Source organism: Archocentrus centrarchus, chromosome 3 (assembly GCF_007364275.1).
Source record: "Archocentrus centrarchus isolate MPI-CPG fArcCen1 chromosome 3, fArcCen1, whole genome shotgun sequence".
NCBI classification, from domain to species: Eukaryota; Metazoa; Chordata; class Actinopteri; order Cichliformes; family Cichlidae; genus Archocentrus; species Archocentrus centrarchus.
The window spans coordinates 1786586-1805336 of record NC_044348.1 but is presented as its reverse complement, the minus strand read 5'-3'; the positions used below and the strand labels follow the sequence as shown (position 1 = coordinate 1805336).

The window sequence follows — 18751 nt, the reverse complement described above, 5'->3', positions numbered from 1 at the left end:
TTCCCTTTTTTCTACTTACATGTAGAAAAACCTAGATGCTTCCAGAGCACAAATTGAATTTTCTTTCTTTTTTTTTACTATAACATCAGAAAAACTTCAAGTCCAGGTTCAGACACACTGAAAGCCAAACTAATGATATCGCCGCATGACACCATGTAGTAAACTGTCAAAGAAAAGATTTTATATTTCCACAACCCAAACAATATAGTGGCTATAACACTAAATAATGATATGTTAAATGACCACAGTGTAAAATGGCAAAATGAACACAAAAATAGAGAGGACTCACTTCTCAATGGGCAGGGCATGAGGGCCTGAGATGGAGTAGCGATAGAGGAATGTGAGGAACTTGCGGAACACATCAAAGAAGGGCCAGTGGGACAGCAGGCAGATACATTTGTTGGTGTAGACTGAACGGGGATTGCCGTTTGTGGTGCTGCTGCTGGTGACAGGAGCTACAGAGTTGGAGGAAGAGGGTTTGTGTGGATCAGGGAGCAGTAGGCCGAGGTGGGAGAGCTGCTGATCAGTCAGGCACTCCTGTGGGTAGGGCTCGTAAAACTGAATGGCAGCACCGTAAACCTGGAAGAGGAGAAATAATGCACATAAACTAGAAACTAGTCTAAATACTGTTAGAAGTTTGCGATGTGTCAGGCACTTCTCTTGGTTTAGATTTTCTTTCAAATTTGCGACAGCATTAATGCAGCCTGCTGCAAAAAATGACTTTTTTTTAAACAATTTTATCTGCCACTGTTTCAGTGACTGGCTATTAAATTTAAAAAAAAAGAAATATATAGTGTCATTTGCAATTTTACATGCCCAGCTTCACACCTTTAAAATTGCTTGCTTTATCTATCTCACAGCCAAAACTTAAAGTTTGGAATTACATTTATGTCAAAAGTCCAGCACAAGAAAAAAAAATACTAATCCGAGTAAATTAATTTCACTGGCGCACGTTCATTCTTCACATGTATATTCAACAACCCACGTGCACAGAACTCCGCAGCCACGTGCACAAAGAAGCTGCTGCAGTTCCACGCTCTCGCAGGTAGCCCTCTGCACTATGTGCTGAATCCTGCTCGCTTGAACCAACTGACATTTGACTGCTTGGGCAGACTGGTCACTTTAATTGGCAGTTCAGGTTACTGTGTTAAACCGAGTTGCACCATGGCAGCAACATAAGAGCTGTTTTAAGCCGTATTTGTTTACATTTTGGAAAATAAAGTTTGCCAAATTAACTATCAACAGTTTTGTTTTGCATGTAGCAGAGGAAATACTGACACCTGTCAATGGATTACTTTAATGATGAATAAATCTTTAAAACAAAAAGGATTCAAAGACGAGTTCTGAAACCTCTGCACTTCTGTCCCATTTATCTGCACATGAAATGAAATTATTTGCTCGTATTATGTTTTTTCTGGGGCATGACTTTTGACATCAATATAATTCCATACCAAAGATTAAATTTACATCGATAAAAGAAAAGAAGTTGCCTGAAAAACAACAAAAACGTATCAACCTATCAAAGTAGCTCCCAATCATTTTTATGCTAATCAACCAATTAGCTCTAATTAGGCTGTCTTTTTATTCTGTATTTGCATACACACACATCTTCTCCTTCTCTCTATCTCACACATACAGACATCTTGGCATAACACCTTTATGGAAGCTTGTTTGTTAGCCCAGGGGTGGGAAATATTATTCACATTTGAGATGCATTTTTATTCTTACAATTAAAAAAATGTACTAACATAATAAACAAAATCCATTTAAATGGTATATCACCAATTAAATTAGCCCAAATTTTGTGAGTTGTCTGATGCACCACTGCACAGGTCACTGATGGAGCATACAGCACAGGAATTGAGTTAAACAGCAGTACAGGACTTGTTGCAGTGATTTGCCTCGAGGTTCCTTAGCATAATGTTGACTGGAATGGCTTTTCTGGGGTTTGTTTCCTTTTTAGGATCTCAAGGACCAAAATGAAATGGATCCTGGGTCCAGTCCCACCATATTTTAACCATATGTGTCTTAGTCTACAGCCTTATTAAGATGCGAGGACAACTCTCAGAGACATACTTGGTTCTAATTGTGACAGCACACCACACACTTGCAAACACAATGTAACTGAAACCCCTGGACCTTACCTGAACTAATAATACTAATAATTCCTTAAAATTAAATCATCCCTGCACTCACAGGCATAGAAATAGTCTGTCTGTAGATCACTGAACATCAGTATGAGTGCCAACTGTGGTCCAAACAAACAGCAGTTAGCTGAGCTGGTGTCAGCATTACACCAAATAAATCCCCTCTGCTTCCTGGAAATATGAGACTTTCCCAATTCATGCACAGATCAAAGCTAATGGGCTTATCAGCTGTGGCGCCTGTGTGGGTCAGTTTTTCATATTCTCCTCTGAAAGGAGCTCAGGTGACTCATGTCTTTGTTTACTGATGAGTGGGCATGTTTGCTTCCATGTGCAGGTTGTTGTCAAAATTAACCTTTCATTACAAAAAAAAAAAAAAAAGAAACACTGTATTTCTATTCTATGGATCTATATGAATTATCTGTATATTTATAAGATAAAAGAACACTTGTTGTAGTAGTCTGAGAACTTTTATTTTTGATTTTAGTTTAGGGTTTCAGTCAGAAATAGAATGCCAATTAGAAATAAAGCTGGAGGTTTCAATACCTCTCAGGTGGCAATAAAAAAAAACGAAACAAAAGTAATCCATGCAGCAGTCGTGACTCCGCAGTTAACAATGGAGCCTGCAGACTGCCGGAGTCCAGCAGAGTCTTCCTCTGACCTTGGCTAGTAAAAGGCAAGTCAGCAAACACACTGTCCTCACCAAATATCCTCCTTACAGTCAACCCTCCAACCACACATGCACACCCCTGCACGCACAGAAACTTGACTCAGCAGCAGCAGATCGAGGGTTTGGCTCCGCCAGTCGCTGCTGACCCCTACAGTAACTGATCTTGCTCAACAGAGCAGCTGCTATTAAACAGTGGAAGGTTGTGGATGTTATTTTCAATCATGATTGTGTTTCACCACATAATTCACTAGTACGTGTCAACACGGTACTAATCCCAACTGGACGTCTTTCCAAACCCAAAGATCAGCACAGCGGGGCAGAGTTTGTATTTGGATTTGGAAACCAAGAATGTGTCTGCGTGTGCGTCTTAAATTGGAGTCATTCCCCTCTGCCTTCTGTCTGTAAGTCGGTGAACTTCCATTAGGTTTGTTTGCATATGTTTACCCCTTTTTTTTCTATAACAGTCTAACATAATGTACAGTATGTGGCTTCTAGGGTGCAGTTAGCATATCACAATATAACCAAAGTAAAGAATTCAGGACAGGAAAATGGTAAGACGGGCAACCATAAAAGATGGTTTGATGAGTTTGTTTCTTCTCCATGTGCTTGTGTGGGCTTCCTTTGGCCTCCCACAGTCCAAAAACATGCATGTTAGGATAATTTGTGATTCTAAATTGGCTCTAGGAGTGGATATGAGTGTATACCGTTTCTCTGTCTTAGCCCTGCAATGCACTGGTAACATCTATGCTTCCTGGCTTCCTTGTTAGGTTATTTTTCCTTAAAGTGTTTACTTCAGGCACCTGCAACTCTTCTATTTTAGTCTAGTCTTCGATTTTTTTTCTGCTATTGACAAGATGAGACAAGAAAAATAGGCAAAGAATGAATTTAATGTAAATATTTAATGTTTTCCCCCATTTTAAATTAAACATTACATAAAAAATACATTTTGGGGTTATTTGTTTCTCATGACCAAACTATAACACCTTCATCACTGGTCTTTGGTTATGAAGACCAGTTTCTGGGTCCAGAAACTGCTCGTTAGGTCCATTAATGTGAAAATGTAAAAATGACTCAATTTCCAGAATTTTGATTCAAAATGAAGATTCAAACTGGAGTGCAGACTTTACGCTTGCCAGAAATATTGCAAAAATGTTGCATTAACTGTTTGGAAATTCCAATCATTTTTTTCTGAACTGTCCCTCTTTTCGAAGTGTGTAAAAAATTATTAGACATTTTATTTATTAGTCAACATGTCTAATTGTGCATGCTCATTGATCAAAGTAGATTTAGGTCATTGTCAGTGGAATAACATCTCTTATAGGCAGCTCTCCTGTTATTAAGTTGGATAGGTTTTAAAAGAATTCAAAATTAAGTCTGAATATGAAAGTTTTCGATGTTTTTAACTGGTACAGAAACACCAAAAAAAACTGTATGAACAGTGTTTACTCTGCACAACATCCAAGTTTCTGTCAGAATATGCTAGATACTAGTGTTTCTAAAACTAGAATTAAAGTTAATAATGCCTATGAAAGTGGGATATGATTTATGTGAGAAAATGCATGACTGGGATGCTAAAATTGCAGGGCTACTAGTGTGCTTATAAACTTCCAGTTGCTTGTTTGTGCATACGCGAGAGAGAGAGAGAGAGAGAGAGAGAGGAGAGAGAGAGAGAGAGAGAGAGAGAGAGAGAGAGAGAGAGAGCGGCTCATTAAGAGAAACAGTCTACAATGTTGAGACCTGAGAAAAAAACTAGCTCCATAGTAAGACTACAAAAGGAATAATCTTGCCCTGACATTGGTGTTCGTGTATTTACTATTCTAGTGAGCTGGTAGATTTTTTTTTTTTTGCTTTGTTTTTTAAATTAAGAAACATTACATATGGGTTTTTAAGCTTTTGGCAACATGCCTGACCCATTTTTCCTTCTGGCATCCAGCAGATTGTGGTTTTCTTGTGCCCCACTGTAGTGCATATCTCTGTGGTCATGTCAGCTGTATAGATGACAGTTAAAGTCTGTTGATGAGGTCTAACAGTCGCTGGGAGCCTCTTGTACCCAGTGCTGATGCTTGTTAGTCATCTGCATGAGTGAGAAAGAAAGTAGTAGAGACAAGCATCCATTCATTCATCTCACCTTCTCTCCAGAGGCTCCAGTGAGGACGAAGGTGGAAAAAACAGGGAGGGAGTATTTGGTGTTAGCTGGCCAGCACTCAATTGTGGCCCCCATGGGAAGGCAGAAGAGAGGGACAGACTCTGGCAGAGGGAATGACTCATAGTCCTCCTCTGGATATCTGCTGAATAAACCTAACAGGAGGAGGGAAAAACAAAAACAAAACAAACAAATGAGAAGTCAATTTAAAGAGCAGCTGAGGGCAACAGCCCACTATGAATACCAATTACAGGCTAATGTAGATGCAAAATTGCCTTTCTAATAAGCTCAAAAGTAAACAAGTGCAATGTACTATAATCACAAAGATAATGTACAACTTTACTGAGTCAACGTGTCACTAGAAACGCCTGGATTGTAATAAGCAAACAGTCTTCAGTAATCATGCTTCCAGATAATTAGTCACCATCAGTTGACGCAACTGAAACCCAATGAAGTAGTGATTTTACTTTGGGCACTTTCTTAACTCTGTGCTGCATCCAACTTTGGCTAAAGGATGATACTGACTATGCGGTTACACAAACAGCTTTGGGACACAGTTTGCATATTAAAAAAAACAAGAGCTCCACTGAGCAGGTGCCAACGCTCAGCTGTTTTAGATTCGTAATGGGAAGGTCAAAGTGCGGTTATAGTAAAGTCAGTGAATAAGTGTTAAGTTTGATGGTTCTTGCTTGAACAGTATGCATCTATGGTGTGAATTTGAACATCCTAGGTCACATCGCTCTCGAGGTATCGTGTTCACAACATTTTAGGAAAACTTGACCTTTAGCTGAAGGCTGCCAAGATTCAAACTCATCTGAGATTTTTAGTAGATGCATCTATGGAGTGAACATCCTACGTCAGATTATTCTTGAGTTATGGCCAATGTTAAAGTTTTTGTGGAACAGACGCCGCGGCAATGACAATACCTTGATATTTTTCTTCAAAACAGCTGAGCTAAAAAATAGGGGGTTTGTTTGACCAACCTTCAAATCAGCCCCAGTGTTTATGTTTAACATGGGAAAATTATAATTCCATGGTAAAACTCTTCATAGGAAAGATAAAAATTGCCAACAGCTAATAATATGCATTCTTCAAATACAAGGATAGTCATCAGTAACACTTGCAAACACACAGTTATTCTCTAATCTTGCTGAGGAAATAAAAGGGGAAAAGCTACAGCGCAATTGAGCTCAAACCATTATCTGTAGTTATTAATCACTCTAATTTAATTGTTCCAACATTAAAGACATTATTAATCATCATTTTAACAACAATTAGAAATGATAAAAAGCAGATACTAAGCAGCAGTCTCCAGGACTGATGAATGAAGCCAAAGCACAAATGCCAGAAACTGCAGTACACAAAATGGCCACTTGAAGCCTGCTCCAGATAACTATTTTTCATCTCGATAGCCAATTTCCCCCTTTGTGACAACTGTATGGGGAATAAAGTGTTTATAACTCATTCCAATTGTACCAAGATTTAAAGTTATGCATCATTGGAGTGTGGCCACATTGACCGACAGGTGTCTGTTTAGTCTTACCTCTGCTAATTAAAGTCACTGAACTGGACTTCTCTACTACATTTGTGGTGTTGGTGCTTGTTTTAAAGCATTTGAATAGTGTTATCTGATAAATAATATGGCTTTCTGTGTGGTTAATTGTACTAAGAGACCAGTTGTGCTTCAGTTTTGGTGAGTAAATTTATCCATCTATCTTCTTCCGCCTATCCAATTCGTAAAATTCTCTTATTAAGCACTTGCTAGCCCACATCTGTGTCTTTGTGATGCACCCATAATGTATATGTCATCCATAGACGTGCACCTTGCAAACCAATCAAAAGGCAAAATGGCAAATTCAAGTCAGAGCAGCCACATTCTTGTCTACTCTCTATGGTAGTTGCTCTACTTACACAACAGTGTTGAAAACCATAAAACCTCAGTTGTGTATAACACAAGTATAACACAGGCAGTTAATAATTGTGTTAAAATATTAGGCCTCAGTCACACAGACCTAGAGACTGGCTCTCGACCACCAAGCAACTACCTGTCGCTAGGGAAAATTTGTGCTTTCTCCAACTGTTTGGTGAGTGGTTCCTTGCTGTCACTAGATGAAACTGGATTTTGCAATTTGGGTTTGCACTCGCTAAGCGGTTGTGAAACTGTGAAGAATGTAACATAAACAGGAAACAGGAACCATTCAAAATAAGAAATTAAAGTAAAAAGTGGTACCCCTTGAAACATAACAGTTTCAGTGGTAAGGCAAAACCTTTACTTTGAAGGCAAACAGTCTCCACTTCTGGTTTGCGCTGCACTTTTTTAAGTTTCACTACAGCTCGGTGATTAGTCAGCATCTTCCATTCAAACTACAGACAAACACAGCAATCTGCTAATGATCAAAGCATTGCAAGAAGGTTTTTTAGCACATCCTCCTCTTTGCGATTGATTTCACCCAGCAACAGCCAACCACCACCAGGAAACACTCACCAGCCGGTCGGGGCCTCGAGACTGGCTGGCGAATGCCAGTCTCGAGGCCCGTCTGGTTACCTTAGTAGGTAATATTTTGATCTCTTTCAGCTTTGCAGTTATCAGTTGCACCAATGAGTTCAACAACATTTTAATGGAAGAACTTGCCATTTTGAGAAAAACATCTATTCAATTTCTTGCCAAAAGTTTGATAAGAAGACACCATTAGCTTAGAACAAAGTCTTCCAATAACAAAATGTGCCAATTCATACTTGTAAATTACTTCATAATACCACTAGAAAACTTTTTCAGACTCAGGGTTGTATATGAATCTGCTGATTTTATTCACATTTTTACTTTCATTGGATTACAGATTTTGGAAGCCCACAGTCACATCTAAAAACAGCTGTTTTTAGATGTGAAGTTATTAAACCTAAACTTTATTCTTTGTCAAGTGTTTGTGTCAAGCTTTTAGCTCTCTTTTCAGTCTCCCCCAAGAAAAAAGATCTAACCCTTTAGCTGCAGCTGATGAGAGTGCTTTAATAAATACTAAGTGTGTTGCAAGTGCCAAATAATTGCTTGAAAATGGTTAACAAACTGAGATAAGCTGTAAAATTTCACTGAATTATGCAGGCAATCCTTTTCCCTGTTAATCTAAAATATATTAAATGATAAAACTTTAACAATAAACAAAGCAAACAGAAGAGGGCCCTGCCAGTTCCCCATGCTAATTACTCAACCCCATTATACACACTGACGAATGTCTTGCTACACAGTTACATGTGCTCCAAACATCCACCAAAGAACAAACCTATCTTTGCTCACATCTGGATCAAACTTGAAACCTGACGCTCGCTGGATTTCCTTCCTGGCTTGAAATGTTGAAAATAAGCATCATTTCTGTGAGCTGACTCATCCGACGCATTAGATAGTATCGCTCCATTCACAGTCTGTAGCATATTCACAACATGTACAACAAAACAACAGCCAGCGAGTCTGAGGCTGAGGCTGAGCCAAACTGGGCCGCTCTGAGCCAGAAGTGCTATCAGAAAATCTTATGGCAATGTTTTTTAAACTCAGGAGTCAGACACACAGTATTTAATGTGAAATAATCATCACCTTACAGTTAAATATGTGCTAACCACTAACTCCCTAACAGGGAATAATGTTGCCATGCAGAGGCTTATTTCCACACTTTAATTCTGAGGCATCAACATGTTTAAACAAGCCTAATTGGAAACATTGCTTTAGCGCAATGCTTTCCTGCAGCCAGTGCACTGTGCAGAAGACCCTCGTCTCGACATTTCTATAACAACACATAGTTACAGCAAATATAGAAACAACCAATCTGCAATAAATAGTTAGGACTTCAAAGATAAGCAGTGAATAATTTATTGTTCATAAAAGAGTTGGTAACTTTCTAAATTTATTCCAAAAGACAGTCAGGTTTTTCTCACCCACAAAGCCAATAATTTGGCAGAAGAGAAAGCTACTTAAAGACAGCATGCTATTTGATATCTTAGAGGTTCACATCAGTATTTGGATTTGTGTGCAGTGACAGTTATGGATTAAAAAGGCTTACCCGCTTTGTAGGCTATTGTGTTGGTTTTGGCCACAGACTTCTTATAGCACAGGTAGACTGAGGATCCCCACTGAAAACAAGAGAAGAAAACAAGTCACCCTGCTGTCCTTTGCGAATCATGTGGACCAACTTAGGGCAAAGCAGGAACAAAATGCATAAAAATCTCATTTGGACCAACATCCCACTTAATCCTTTTCAGAGCTGAAATTTTAGCATATGGAGTAATTACTTCAACTAACTAAGAATAAGCACCATTCAAGTATTTGCATTCTGTAGCCTCATATCACCCAGAGTCTGTGCTCTGTACGTGACGCCTCAGCCTGATCCTGGATCTTTCACCTCTCTGAAGCAGTTCTTGGATTAGCCGTCACAGCAACATAGCCATAAAGTCAGAACTCCTCAGGGGCACATTTATTAAGCATAAACAAGATTAAATGATGGACCTAAATGGCAGCCAACCGTGGCTGAAGCATTCTTGAGGGAGAAACCTGCAGTGATTTGTGCACTGATAATACTAAGAGCATTTTCAGTGGAGGCATATTGTTGTGTCTCCACCAGCCATGTTATGACCCTTTAGTGACCCAGACTCTACTTTTAAAGAGTTACTGCTTTAGTCAAAAGAAGATCATTCAGAGATGTACACATAAAGGAGAAATGTGGAACCTCATGGCACACCTATAGACATCTAGACATCTATGAATCAAAGTGAGAAATTACAACATCAGATGCATCGTATGACACAAACCACAGCAAGGTCCAGTGAGCTTTACCTCAAAGTGTCTGCTGCTGCATCATGCCCACGACTCTCAGGATACCCTCTTAAATCAGCTGATTAATATTTTCACTTCATTGTCTGTCTTCCTCCTCTTTGCTTTAAAAGGAAAAAGAATATCATCTGCTGTGACCTATTAATTAATGGGCCAGCAGAAAAAATTCAACATCCTCTTTTGAAAAATATTTTTGTATTTTACGTCCTTGCTTTCAGCTCTTTAGTGTGCAGAGAGTGTTACTGTTAAGCTGTGTTACGCTTTTGGAATTTTATTCTCTTACTCCATGTCTCACACTCATCTTTTATGGTTTTATAATTCCTTCACTTTGATTTTTCATACCGACTATTATGGTGTGTAAGGCTCTGTTACCTGAGATCTACAGTTGATGTGTCACGTGACCCTGGGGGGTTTTTTTGTTTTTTTTTTTTTTTTTTGGGGGGGGGGGGGGGGGGGGGGGGGGGGCATTATTGTGAATCATATGAGCACTCACAACTGTGTGACAGAACTTGTTAGTAGGTTGAAAATTTGTGTGCCTTTTAATATTCCCCTTCAAAAAAAAAAACTAATGGTTTTATCTTATATTAGTATGCTTCATTTTAAAGTGCATGTTTGCAACTTACTGTTTATCTGAATTTTGATCTGTGATTACAATTTGAATGCTTTATCAGCAGACTCTGAAGCATTGATTACTGAAGTTGCTTTTCACACTGCTTGCAACAGCTTGCTTTTTTTAAAAACTATTTTTGAGGGCATTTTTGCTTTCATTAAATCCAGATGGTAGCAACATGTTAGGTAATAAAGAGAGCGAGAAAGAGAGCTGGGGAATACCAAGCCTAAGCAGTAAATCACTTGACCCCCTACAGTTAGGGGATCTGTGTGTGTGTGTGTGTGTGTGTGTGTGGGGTGGGGTGGGGGGGCTATGCGGGACTATGGGCAATATCTCTGAAGTATTATCAGATTTATAGTCGTCTTTGAACAGATCTCTGGCTTTGATTAAATTAACAGTTTAGATGGACACTAATGACTTGCAACACAATACTTCCTGGTGCAAAAATACAGTTAAAAAAAAATCCATTAGGTCATTCTATGCAATTTTCAGATTTTGCAAAACCCCCCAGCGACCATTTCTGTCCAGCAGGCTGTATGTTTAACAGCCTTAGAGGGAAAGTTTGTTCTTAGTGTCTTTATCAAGTGATGAAAATTTCTTTCCTGATGGGCACAGTCTCTTCCAGTTGTGTCCCATGCAAGCAGAAAGTAGAGCTATGAGTCAAATGTAGGGTGTAAAAGTATAAAAATTGTTAGGAAAATAAATATTCAAGAAAAGATACCTGAAAAGTAGAGTAAATGCAATGTATTTGCGCTTTATTACTTCCCACCTCTGCTTCTTGCAACTAAATCTATGGATGCTTCCAAAATGCCACTGAAATATTAAAAAGCTCTTCACTGCTGCTACACTAGTACCCATGCAAAATATCAGTTTCACAGTAGGATCCTCACATTCAGCTTCAGGCCCTACAAGTCTGTAGATTAATAAACTAGGAGGAGATTTTAGGACACATGCAGCCACGTACAGCATCTCGGATTGGACTGCCTATTCTAAGAAATGCCAAATGTAGATTTCGCTGACACTGCAACAACTTTTACAGTAATCTAATGCAGAACATTAAAAGAATATGACAGGACAGTGAACAGAGCACAAGTACTGGGTGAGGAGGAACCCAAACACAGAAGCACAAATCTCAAGCTCAAGGGACTTCCCTCTGAAAAGAAACTAAATAGAGAAAACATGCATATGCACAGCATCAACACACTTCCTGAGGCATTTTAGGATGGTTTTCCATAACTGGCTGCACTAGCCAGTTGAAGCACCTCACCTGGAGGTGGAAATCTCTTGATGGGGATATCCTCCCGCCATTTATTAAAAACATAATATACATTTTTGAAGTCTGGACAACATTACAGCCCCATTTCATTACAGAAAACCCTTCAGCAGACATCTTATTACCTTCTACAAAACTATTTTGCACTAATTTGAAAGCCTTGCACAAAACTTTATCCAAATACTTTTAGTCACCCCTGGGTTAGTAAAGACACAATACATATTGCAGAAATAAAATGTTTTAAATATTAACAATACTCATTAAATCAAATTAATTTTAAGCATTATTTAAAAGAGTGATATTCTGATTGTCTTTATCATTTCTACAAATACTCTTCATCCTAGAAGAGACACAAAAAATTTCCATGGTAAACAAATTAGAGAAAGTACATACTGCACTCTTGTTCAAGGGTGAATACTAGATAATGTTTTTCTATTTATAAACTCTTTGACAATAAGCCAGACATAATGCATACTGACGAGGTATTCACATCATATTATATTCATGTGCTATAGGAATATTACTACATAATGCACCCATATTACATAATCTGCTGATATCAAGAATCAAGAATCAAGAATCAAGAATGCCTTTATTAGTCCCACAAATGGGGAAATTGCAGTTAACAGAACATCCATCCAAAACAAAAACATAACACAGACAGGGGGGGGGACAGATGTCTGAGGTCATGCAACCGTTTCTCAACGGCGCTACCTTTAGCAGAAAGACAGAAAGAGATACACTGGGATAGTTAGGTTAAAAAAAATCATCTCATACTGTGTTCATAAAGAACACCTTACGAGGTTACAAAAAACACCTCAGCAAAAAGCATATTGCACATATAAAGCCGGGATAGCAGTATGGTGGGTAGGGTCAGGGTCAGGAGGGGATGCAGACGGAGACGAGAGGGTGGGGGCATTGTGGAGCCCAGATGCCAGCTCCCAGCCAAACAGTTCGCTGATAGTGATGGAAGTTCATCAGCGGCCTTGGTACACCAGATCCAGCTTCACAAATCACAGAGAGGGCTGAGGGGGATAGCGGCCTTCACACATAGCTCTGGAGAGATATGATTGCCAGCCAAGGCCGGCTAGGGAGCCGAATTCTGATAATTGCAGATGTTGTTTTGGAACAGGCTGCTTGTTTTTTCAACAGCCTTCAGTCTCACTGGGAAACCATTCAATAAATCCAATAATCCAAATTCATTAGTTACCGTCCTCACTGAGCAGAACCGTACCTTATCTCCAGATCGAACCCCTCTCACCTGCTACTCCCCAAGTCTACGGCTCAGGTTCATCAGGCTTTGAGTCTGAGTCTGTACCATTCTGGTCAGCCCATCCACCTGGGTCGGCAGCCTCTGCAGACGTCGAACTGCCGTCCAGGTTTTCTTGATTTCTCGGTAAATCAGGTATCCTCCAAGCCCAAACAGAAAAGATACCGCTACCAGATAGCCAAATATGTAAGCGTCTTCCACGTCTTCCACCTCGAGGGCCGAGAAGCACACAGGTCTCCACGAGCTCCAAGAGTCGATGACGTATCCAACCGGGTCTGTTCCACTCGGACACGCAGGCTCCCCTTTCCCAGATCTCATAGTGGAAAAAATTCGATCAATGGTCTTGAAGGCCCAGTTTGCCAAATCCATATTAATCTTATTCTTATTCGAACAGTGTGCAAGAGACGCTCTCACAGCAAGCAGCAAGCAGGAAAGATAGGGAGGGCAGGGAGAGAGATAGAATGCGACCGTCCCCGTCAGAGGCTGGAGCAAGAAATCAATGCATTATGTGTAACATCACTGTAATCATAAGGCAACCACGTTTAGATTTGTGCAATATTGCTGTGCAGCAGGTATGGCTTTAATATTACTCAATCATGAGTCATAGTCTGTACCAGTGTTTTTCAACCAGTGTGCCGCGGCACACTAGTGTGCCGTGGGAGATCGTCAGGTGTGCCGTGGGAAATTATCCAGTTTCACGTAATATGCCACGAGTGTCTGTGCTGTAGTAGTGACTGGAGCATAATCATGTAATACTCTTCCATAATCACTAGACTAGATAGCAGCAGGTAGCGAATTGCATTGTACATAGAGACAAGAGAATTAAGCCGCGTTTCCATACGGAACGACTCGCCGCGGGTCGACTCGACTCCCCGCGATTTGACGGCATCTCCATTAGAATCAGGTACAGTTTGCCGGTCCTTTTTCCTTACTCGCTCACCCGAGGTTCTAAGCGATCCGAGGCGATACAATGTGACGCGGAGGACAGCATGCCACTGATTGGGCAGGGAGTGTCGTCTCTAGCGGAGGCATGAGAGCGACTCCTTTACCAGAATCATTTTTAAAACCCCACAGCAAGAAACTGGAGGCATGCAAAGCACCGGTTGAATGCCCAGACCGACAGTTTGCAGCGGTAGTTCTGAAACATGAGAGCCATCTGAAACGCACACACAGCATACATATTATAACCTTATACTGCCGGGCGATCGCAGCTACCGGCCGAACAGCTGGTTAGCACAGAGCCTGAGGCGGCTAATCAAAGGAACTTTGAGTTACTGTAATAACGCGACTGTTTGTCCTATCGGAAACATTGAAACAGTTTCTGAAAGCTGAGAAACTGCACTTCACAACCAACATAGGCTATTATTACAGTTTTATTACGGTAATTGTTGCCGTAACTCCGCGAACGGCGGCACTTTTGAAGTACACTGAGCCGATTATGACATGTTCGATGGTATAGGGATTTATAGTTAACAACGATAACTTTCATCCATTAAAACATTGTACGGGGACTTATGCATGATGATGATATACACTGAAGTTTTCTACTATAAGACCACATTGTTGTGGCATTTGTTATGTTCAAGCTGTGTTTTTGAAGTGGACATGTTAAGTGCACTTTTTATTTGAAAGAAGATATATATTATATGATAAAGTTCTTTTTTGTGTTTTTTTATTCCTATTCAAGACACTTTGATAAGAATGACTATATTGTTAATATAGGCTACAGAGTATCATTTTTAAACATTTTTGGCTGGTGGTGTGCCTCGTGATTTTTTCAATGAAAAAAATGTACCTCGGCTCAAAAAAGGTTGAAAAACACTGGTCTGTGCTATCTATGGCCATGAGTCATCCCTAACCAACATGTTAGGCAGTGTTCAGACAATCAGAAATTGGCATCACAGGCTAATCAATGAGGTTGCAGCCTAGAACTGATGTTCCTATAAACAAACTGGCTTTATCTAGAAATTTGGGATTCCCCAGTTTCTCACTAACAACCTACTGCCAGCTGTTTAGTTACCTAGATCAGCTGCTAGATATATGGGGAATCCCCACTTTCTCCATTTCAGTCAATAATGGTCAAGTGGGTATAGCCAATCACACAGCACAATATGATTACATGATTAGGCTAGGCCAATCAGGCATGAGAAAGAGGCTGCATATCATTAGCATATATTATCAAAGTATTAGCAGCCTGAAATCATCCATGTTGTTTACTCTCCATATCAGACAAATACAGCAAAAATGTACAATTGTACATCTTTGACGAGTAAAGAACACAGACAAATTTCATGGTTCAGCTCCTTGGGGTAACAGAGTCTATAAACCGGAAAGGTTAAACTCATGGACAGAGGTTCAGGCAGTCTGTCAGACAGACGGTATGATAACAATATCCGCCTGCTTTATATCGGGCAGGAGGATAAAAAACACAACAGGTGAAGTCACATCTGCTTTTTCCTCATTTGGCCTTCACAGCTCCACAATATGTCAGCACAAAAAACAAACAAACAAACAAAAAAAAAAAAACAGAAGCTTAACTTGAATTCCATCACTTTGAAAATTTTGAGCACAAGTAAGTGTGAAAAATAAATCTGTTAGTGTTTGACAAGAACTGCAGGAAGCTCAAACCATCTTGTATTGCTGACGCGATTCACATCACAAGTTTGAGATTGGAGGGAAATGAGGCAGCAGAGTGGAGTTGAGGATTCAAGCCTTATTGCTAAATGTCTTGGCATTTCAAGTTTCAGACTCTGGCCTGACAGCACAAGCAATCATCTGCTGAATTCAAAATGTCATAAGAGTAACTTCAAAGGAAAAAAAAAAAAAAAAAAAGCACATTCAGTTGTTATTAACTGTTATCTTAAAAAAAAAATTAGAAGTTATTCTATTTTGAAGAATATGACATTTTTGGAATTCCCAGTTACCCTCCACCTGCCCCATCTACCTCATTTTCCTCAGTTTTCAAAAATCGCCTTTAACAATAAGAACAGACATTAGCTCACACAAAGCTCATTCCCATTGAAATTATCTATTTCCTCTGTTTTGACGTTTTAACTTGCGTGTGCCTCCAATTTACCCTTTTTTTTAATCCTACAAACAAAATCCAAAGACCATTGTTTTAAATACTCTTTATGTTGCTATAACTTGTCTGTTTCGTACATAATCATGTTCAATAGCTGATGTCTGTGGCTTTATGTGCATGTTGTTTTATTTGTACATAATGTTTTGTTTGTTACAATTTATGCTTGGGTTTTCTCCCTCACCATGCTGCTGTTGAGATTCTTCTCCACCTTGCAGAAAGTGTGTGGAGGGGTCTCCCCTTTGCTCGGGATGATGATGCAGATGTCAGTGACAGCCAAGGCGGCGTGCGGCTGGCTCTCGGGTGCCCGGCGGTAGGTGATGTAGATGCGCTGGGAGGAATTGCCGCTGATGTTGGCTGGGCGTCCAGAAGGCGAGGTCTGGATAAGGTGGCAGCCCTGCTTCAGACGCTCCTTCCACTCATACAAAACACTGCGGGAGGAGGCACGACACTGGTCAGCCTAACACAGCACCACAATGCGGTGTAGTTATTAGTGTGATTACCATGTACAGCTGATTGCTGGGCCTTTCAGGTGGAGCAAGTCCTACACTGGTGCAAAATTCAGTGGCTAGCACAATGGAGTCAATTCATCTGCTCTGTACTTTATTTTATTCAAAGCAACATTTGATGCTGTTCTTGAAAAACAAATTAGCATTTAAAGTGGCAAATTCAAGCTCAGAACCACCTTTAACCTCTATTACTTTGGCCATAATAATGCATGTTGCAAAAGGAAAGAGTCTGGACACTTTATAGCTCTAATTGTTGGCAACATTTGAATCCACAGAATCTTGTTGAGGCACGTGTCAAAGAGCAGACAAATGATTTAAACCCAAATTAAATCACAAATTTAAACCCAAATTTAAATCACATCAAAAAATGTAGAGAAACGTTAGCTTGCTAGCATCCAAAACACAGCGACTGTTTCTTCAAAAGAAGAAAGGGTTTGTCTGACAAACAACTCATTTTAAGTCACGTGTCACTCAATATACAGTCCACCAACTTCTGTTCAATCAGTTTGTACATCACTGTACATGCAAGGTGGATTATCCCCGATAAAGGAATTTTGGTAGAAAAAAAAATCTTCTGCCTACATTATCTTTTTACAATAAAATATATAACTACAGAAAGTGATTTACACAATAGTGTACACAGTGACTGATGGGGTTAAAAGTCTGACTGCACAAATCACATTAGAAAATACTGTAACAATGACTAAAAAACTCTAATAATATATAACGGATAGAAAACTACAATGTAGATCTCATGTAGAAAAAGCATGTGACCCAATTATACAATATAGAATCTGAAATAAACGCCACCTGTTACTAAAGTTTTTGCAAGTTTATCTAATTTTACTTTCCCTGACATATGCACACTGGCTCTTTTTCCACACCTACCAATGTACATTTAAGAAGTGCAGATTCTCTTCCATCACCAACACGACATAACCAATATGTAGGCATTCTTTCTAATACATTAGTTACAGCTGCTGGTCAAAGACTGTCAGTTTGGCAGCAGTGTTCCTTGCTTGCTTGCTTCCACATCAGGTAACGGTAACACGCCGGCTCACATAAACAGACATCACAGGTTTTGAATGTAGCCAGGTGAGCTCCAGCTGCATTCAAACCCAAACTGACAGCAGGCTCTGCTTATGGTGAAGTTGAGCAAAAAAAAAACCCAAGCAAACAAACAAACAAACACTGCACTTTTCTGTTTTGTATGAGGGCTCTGCCGCAGAGGGCACTGTACTTAGAAGCGGAACAAATTCAGGAACGATGTTTATTCCTATGCAGCCCTGCCTATTCACTGTCTCCTTATCCATGAACCACAATTTCAACTGGAGCACACTCTGACTTAAATATAGATCTGGTCCTGCAAAATGTAACTGCTTTTGAAATTATGACAGATATAAAACGAGCACTCATTTTGCTTTTACATTTATTTTTTGCTTTTAATGACAACTGAACGTATTTTTGACTAGCATTTGGATTCCAGTCGTCATACATGTATATGCACACACGTAGGCTTCTGTGCAGTATACAGCACAAGAGGACCCATGTACAATCCACTTAGCGGACAAGTACTCAGACACGCAACAGTGGCAGTAATTTTAAATGCTCCTCTTGGTACTACCATTATGCACTTATCCTCCATTACTGTTTCAAGTGAACTCAACAGGCATCCTGTGGCACTATCTGAGAGCTGGAAAGAGACCAGAATGTAAAGTGGGCAACTGAGGGATTTTTATAATTTGTCTCATTTTCATGTCTATGCTTATTGCTGTTGTGACTTTACTCTGCACATCGTTCTCTACTAGTGAGGGTTTTTTGTTTTTTTTTTGTGCAACAAACAAAAATCCATATTAACAGAACCACCAACTGTGTACATTTTCAAACTACCATTACATCTCTCCAGACCTCTCCAAACAGCTGGGTTTGTATAAGGAGGTCAGAGGTTTTTGCTGTATTTTCATGAAGACTGGTGGTTATTTTAGCTTGTTTCTTTTTTTTTTCTTTTTCTTTTTTTTTGTAATTTTTTAGTTTATGTTTCTGCCTACATGCTGTGCAAAACAATAATCTCTTACAAAATTACTCAATAAAACATCAATTTATAAAACACTGCTGCTTCTTATGCTCCCTTTTTAATCCTCTTCAGAGCATAAATTTTGACACAACAAGGAAAAGCACAGGTGTAGTCAAGAACATTAACCATGACATTTATTTGAGAGCAAGTACCAGGGTGTAGTATT

General features: G+C 39.6%; 1 protein-coding gene across 5 annotated transcripts in view; it reads right to left on the bottom strand.

The window, feature by feature from the left end:
- The window catches only part of LOC115800848 (C-myc promoter-binding protein-like), a 92910-nt gene that overhangs the window by 47690 nt on the left and 26469 nt on the right, over positions 1–18751 (bottom strand). For all 5 annotated transcript variants that reach the window (XM_030758418.1, XM_030758427.1, XM_030758435.1 and 2 more), the window contains exons 3-6: positions 16187–16433; positions 9004–9073; positions 4943–5112; positions 290–579 (exon numbers count right to left, since the gene is read on the bottom strand). In XM_030758418.1, coding sequence (XP_030614278.1) covers positions 290–579; positions 4943–5112; positions 9004–9073; positions 16187–16433 — 777 coding nt within the window. The remainder of the gene's footprint in view (positions 1–289; positions 580–4942; positions 5113–9003; positions 9074–16186; positions 16434–18751) is intronic.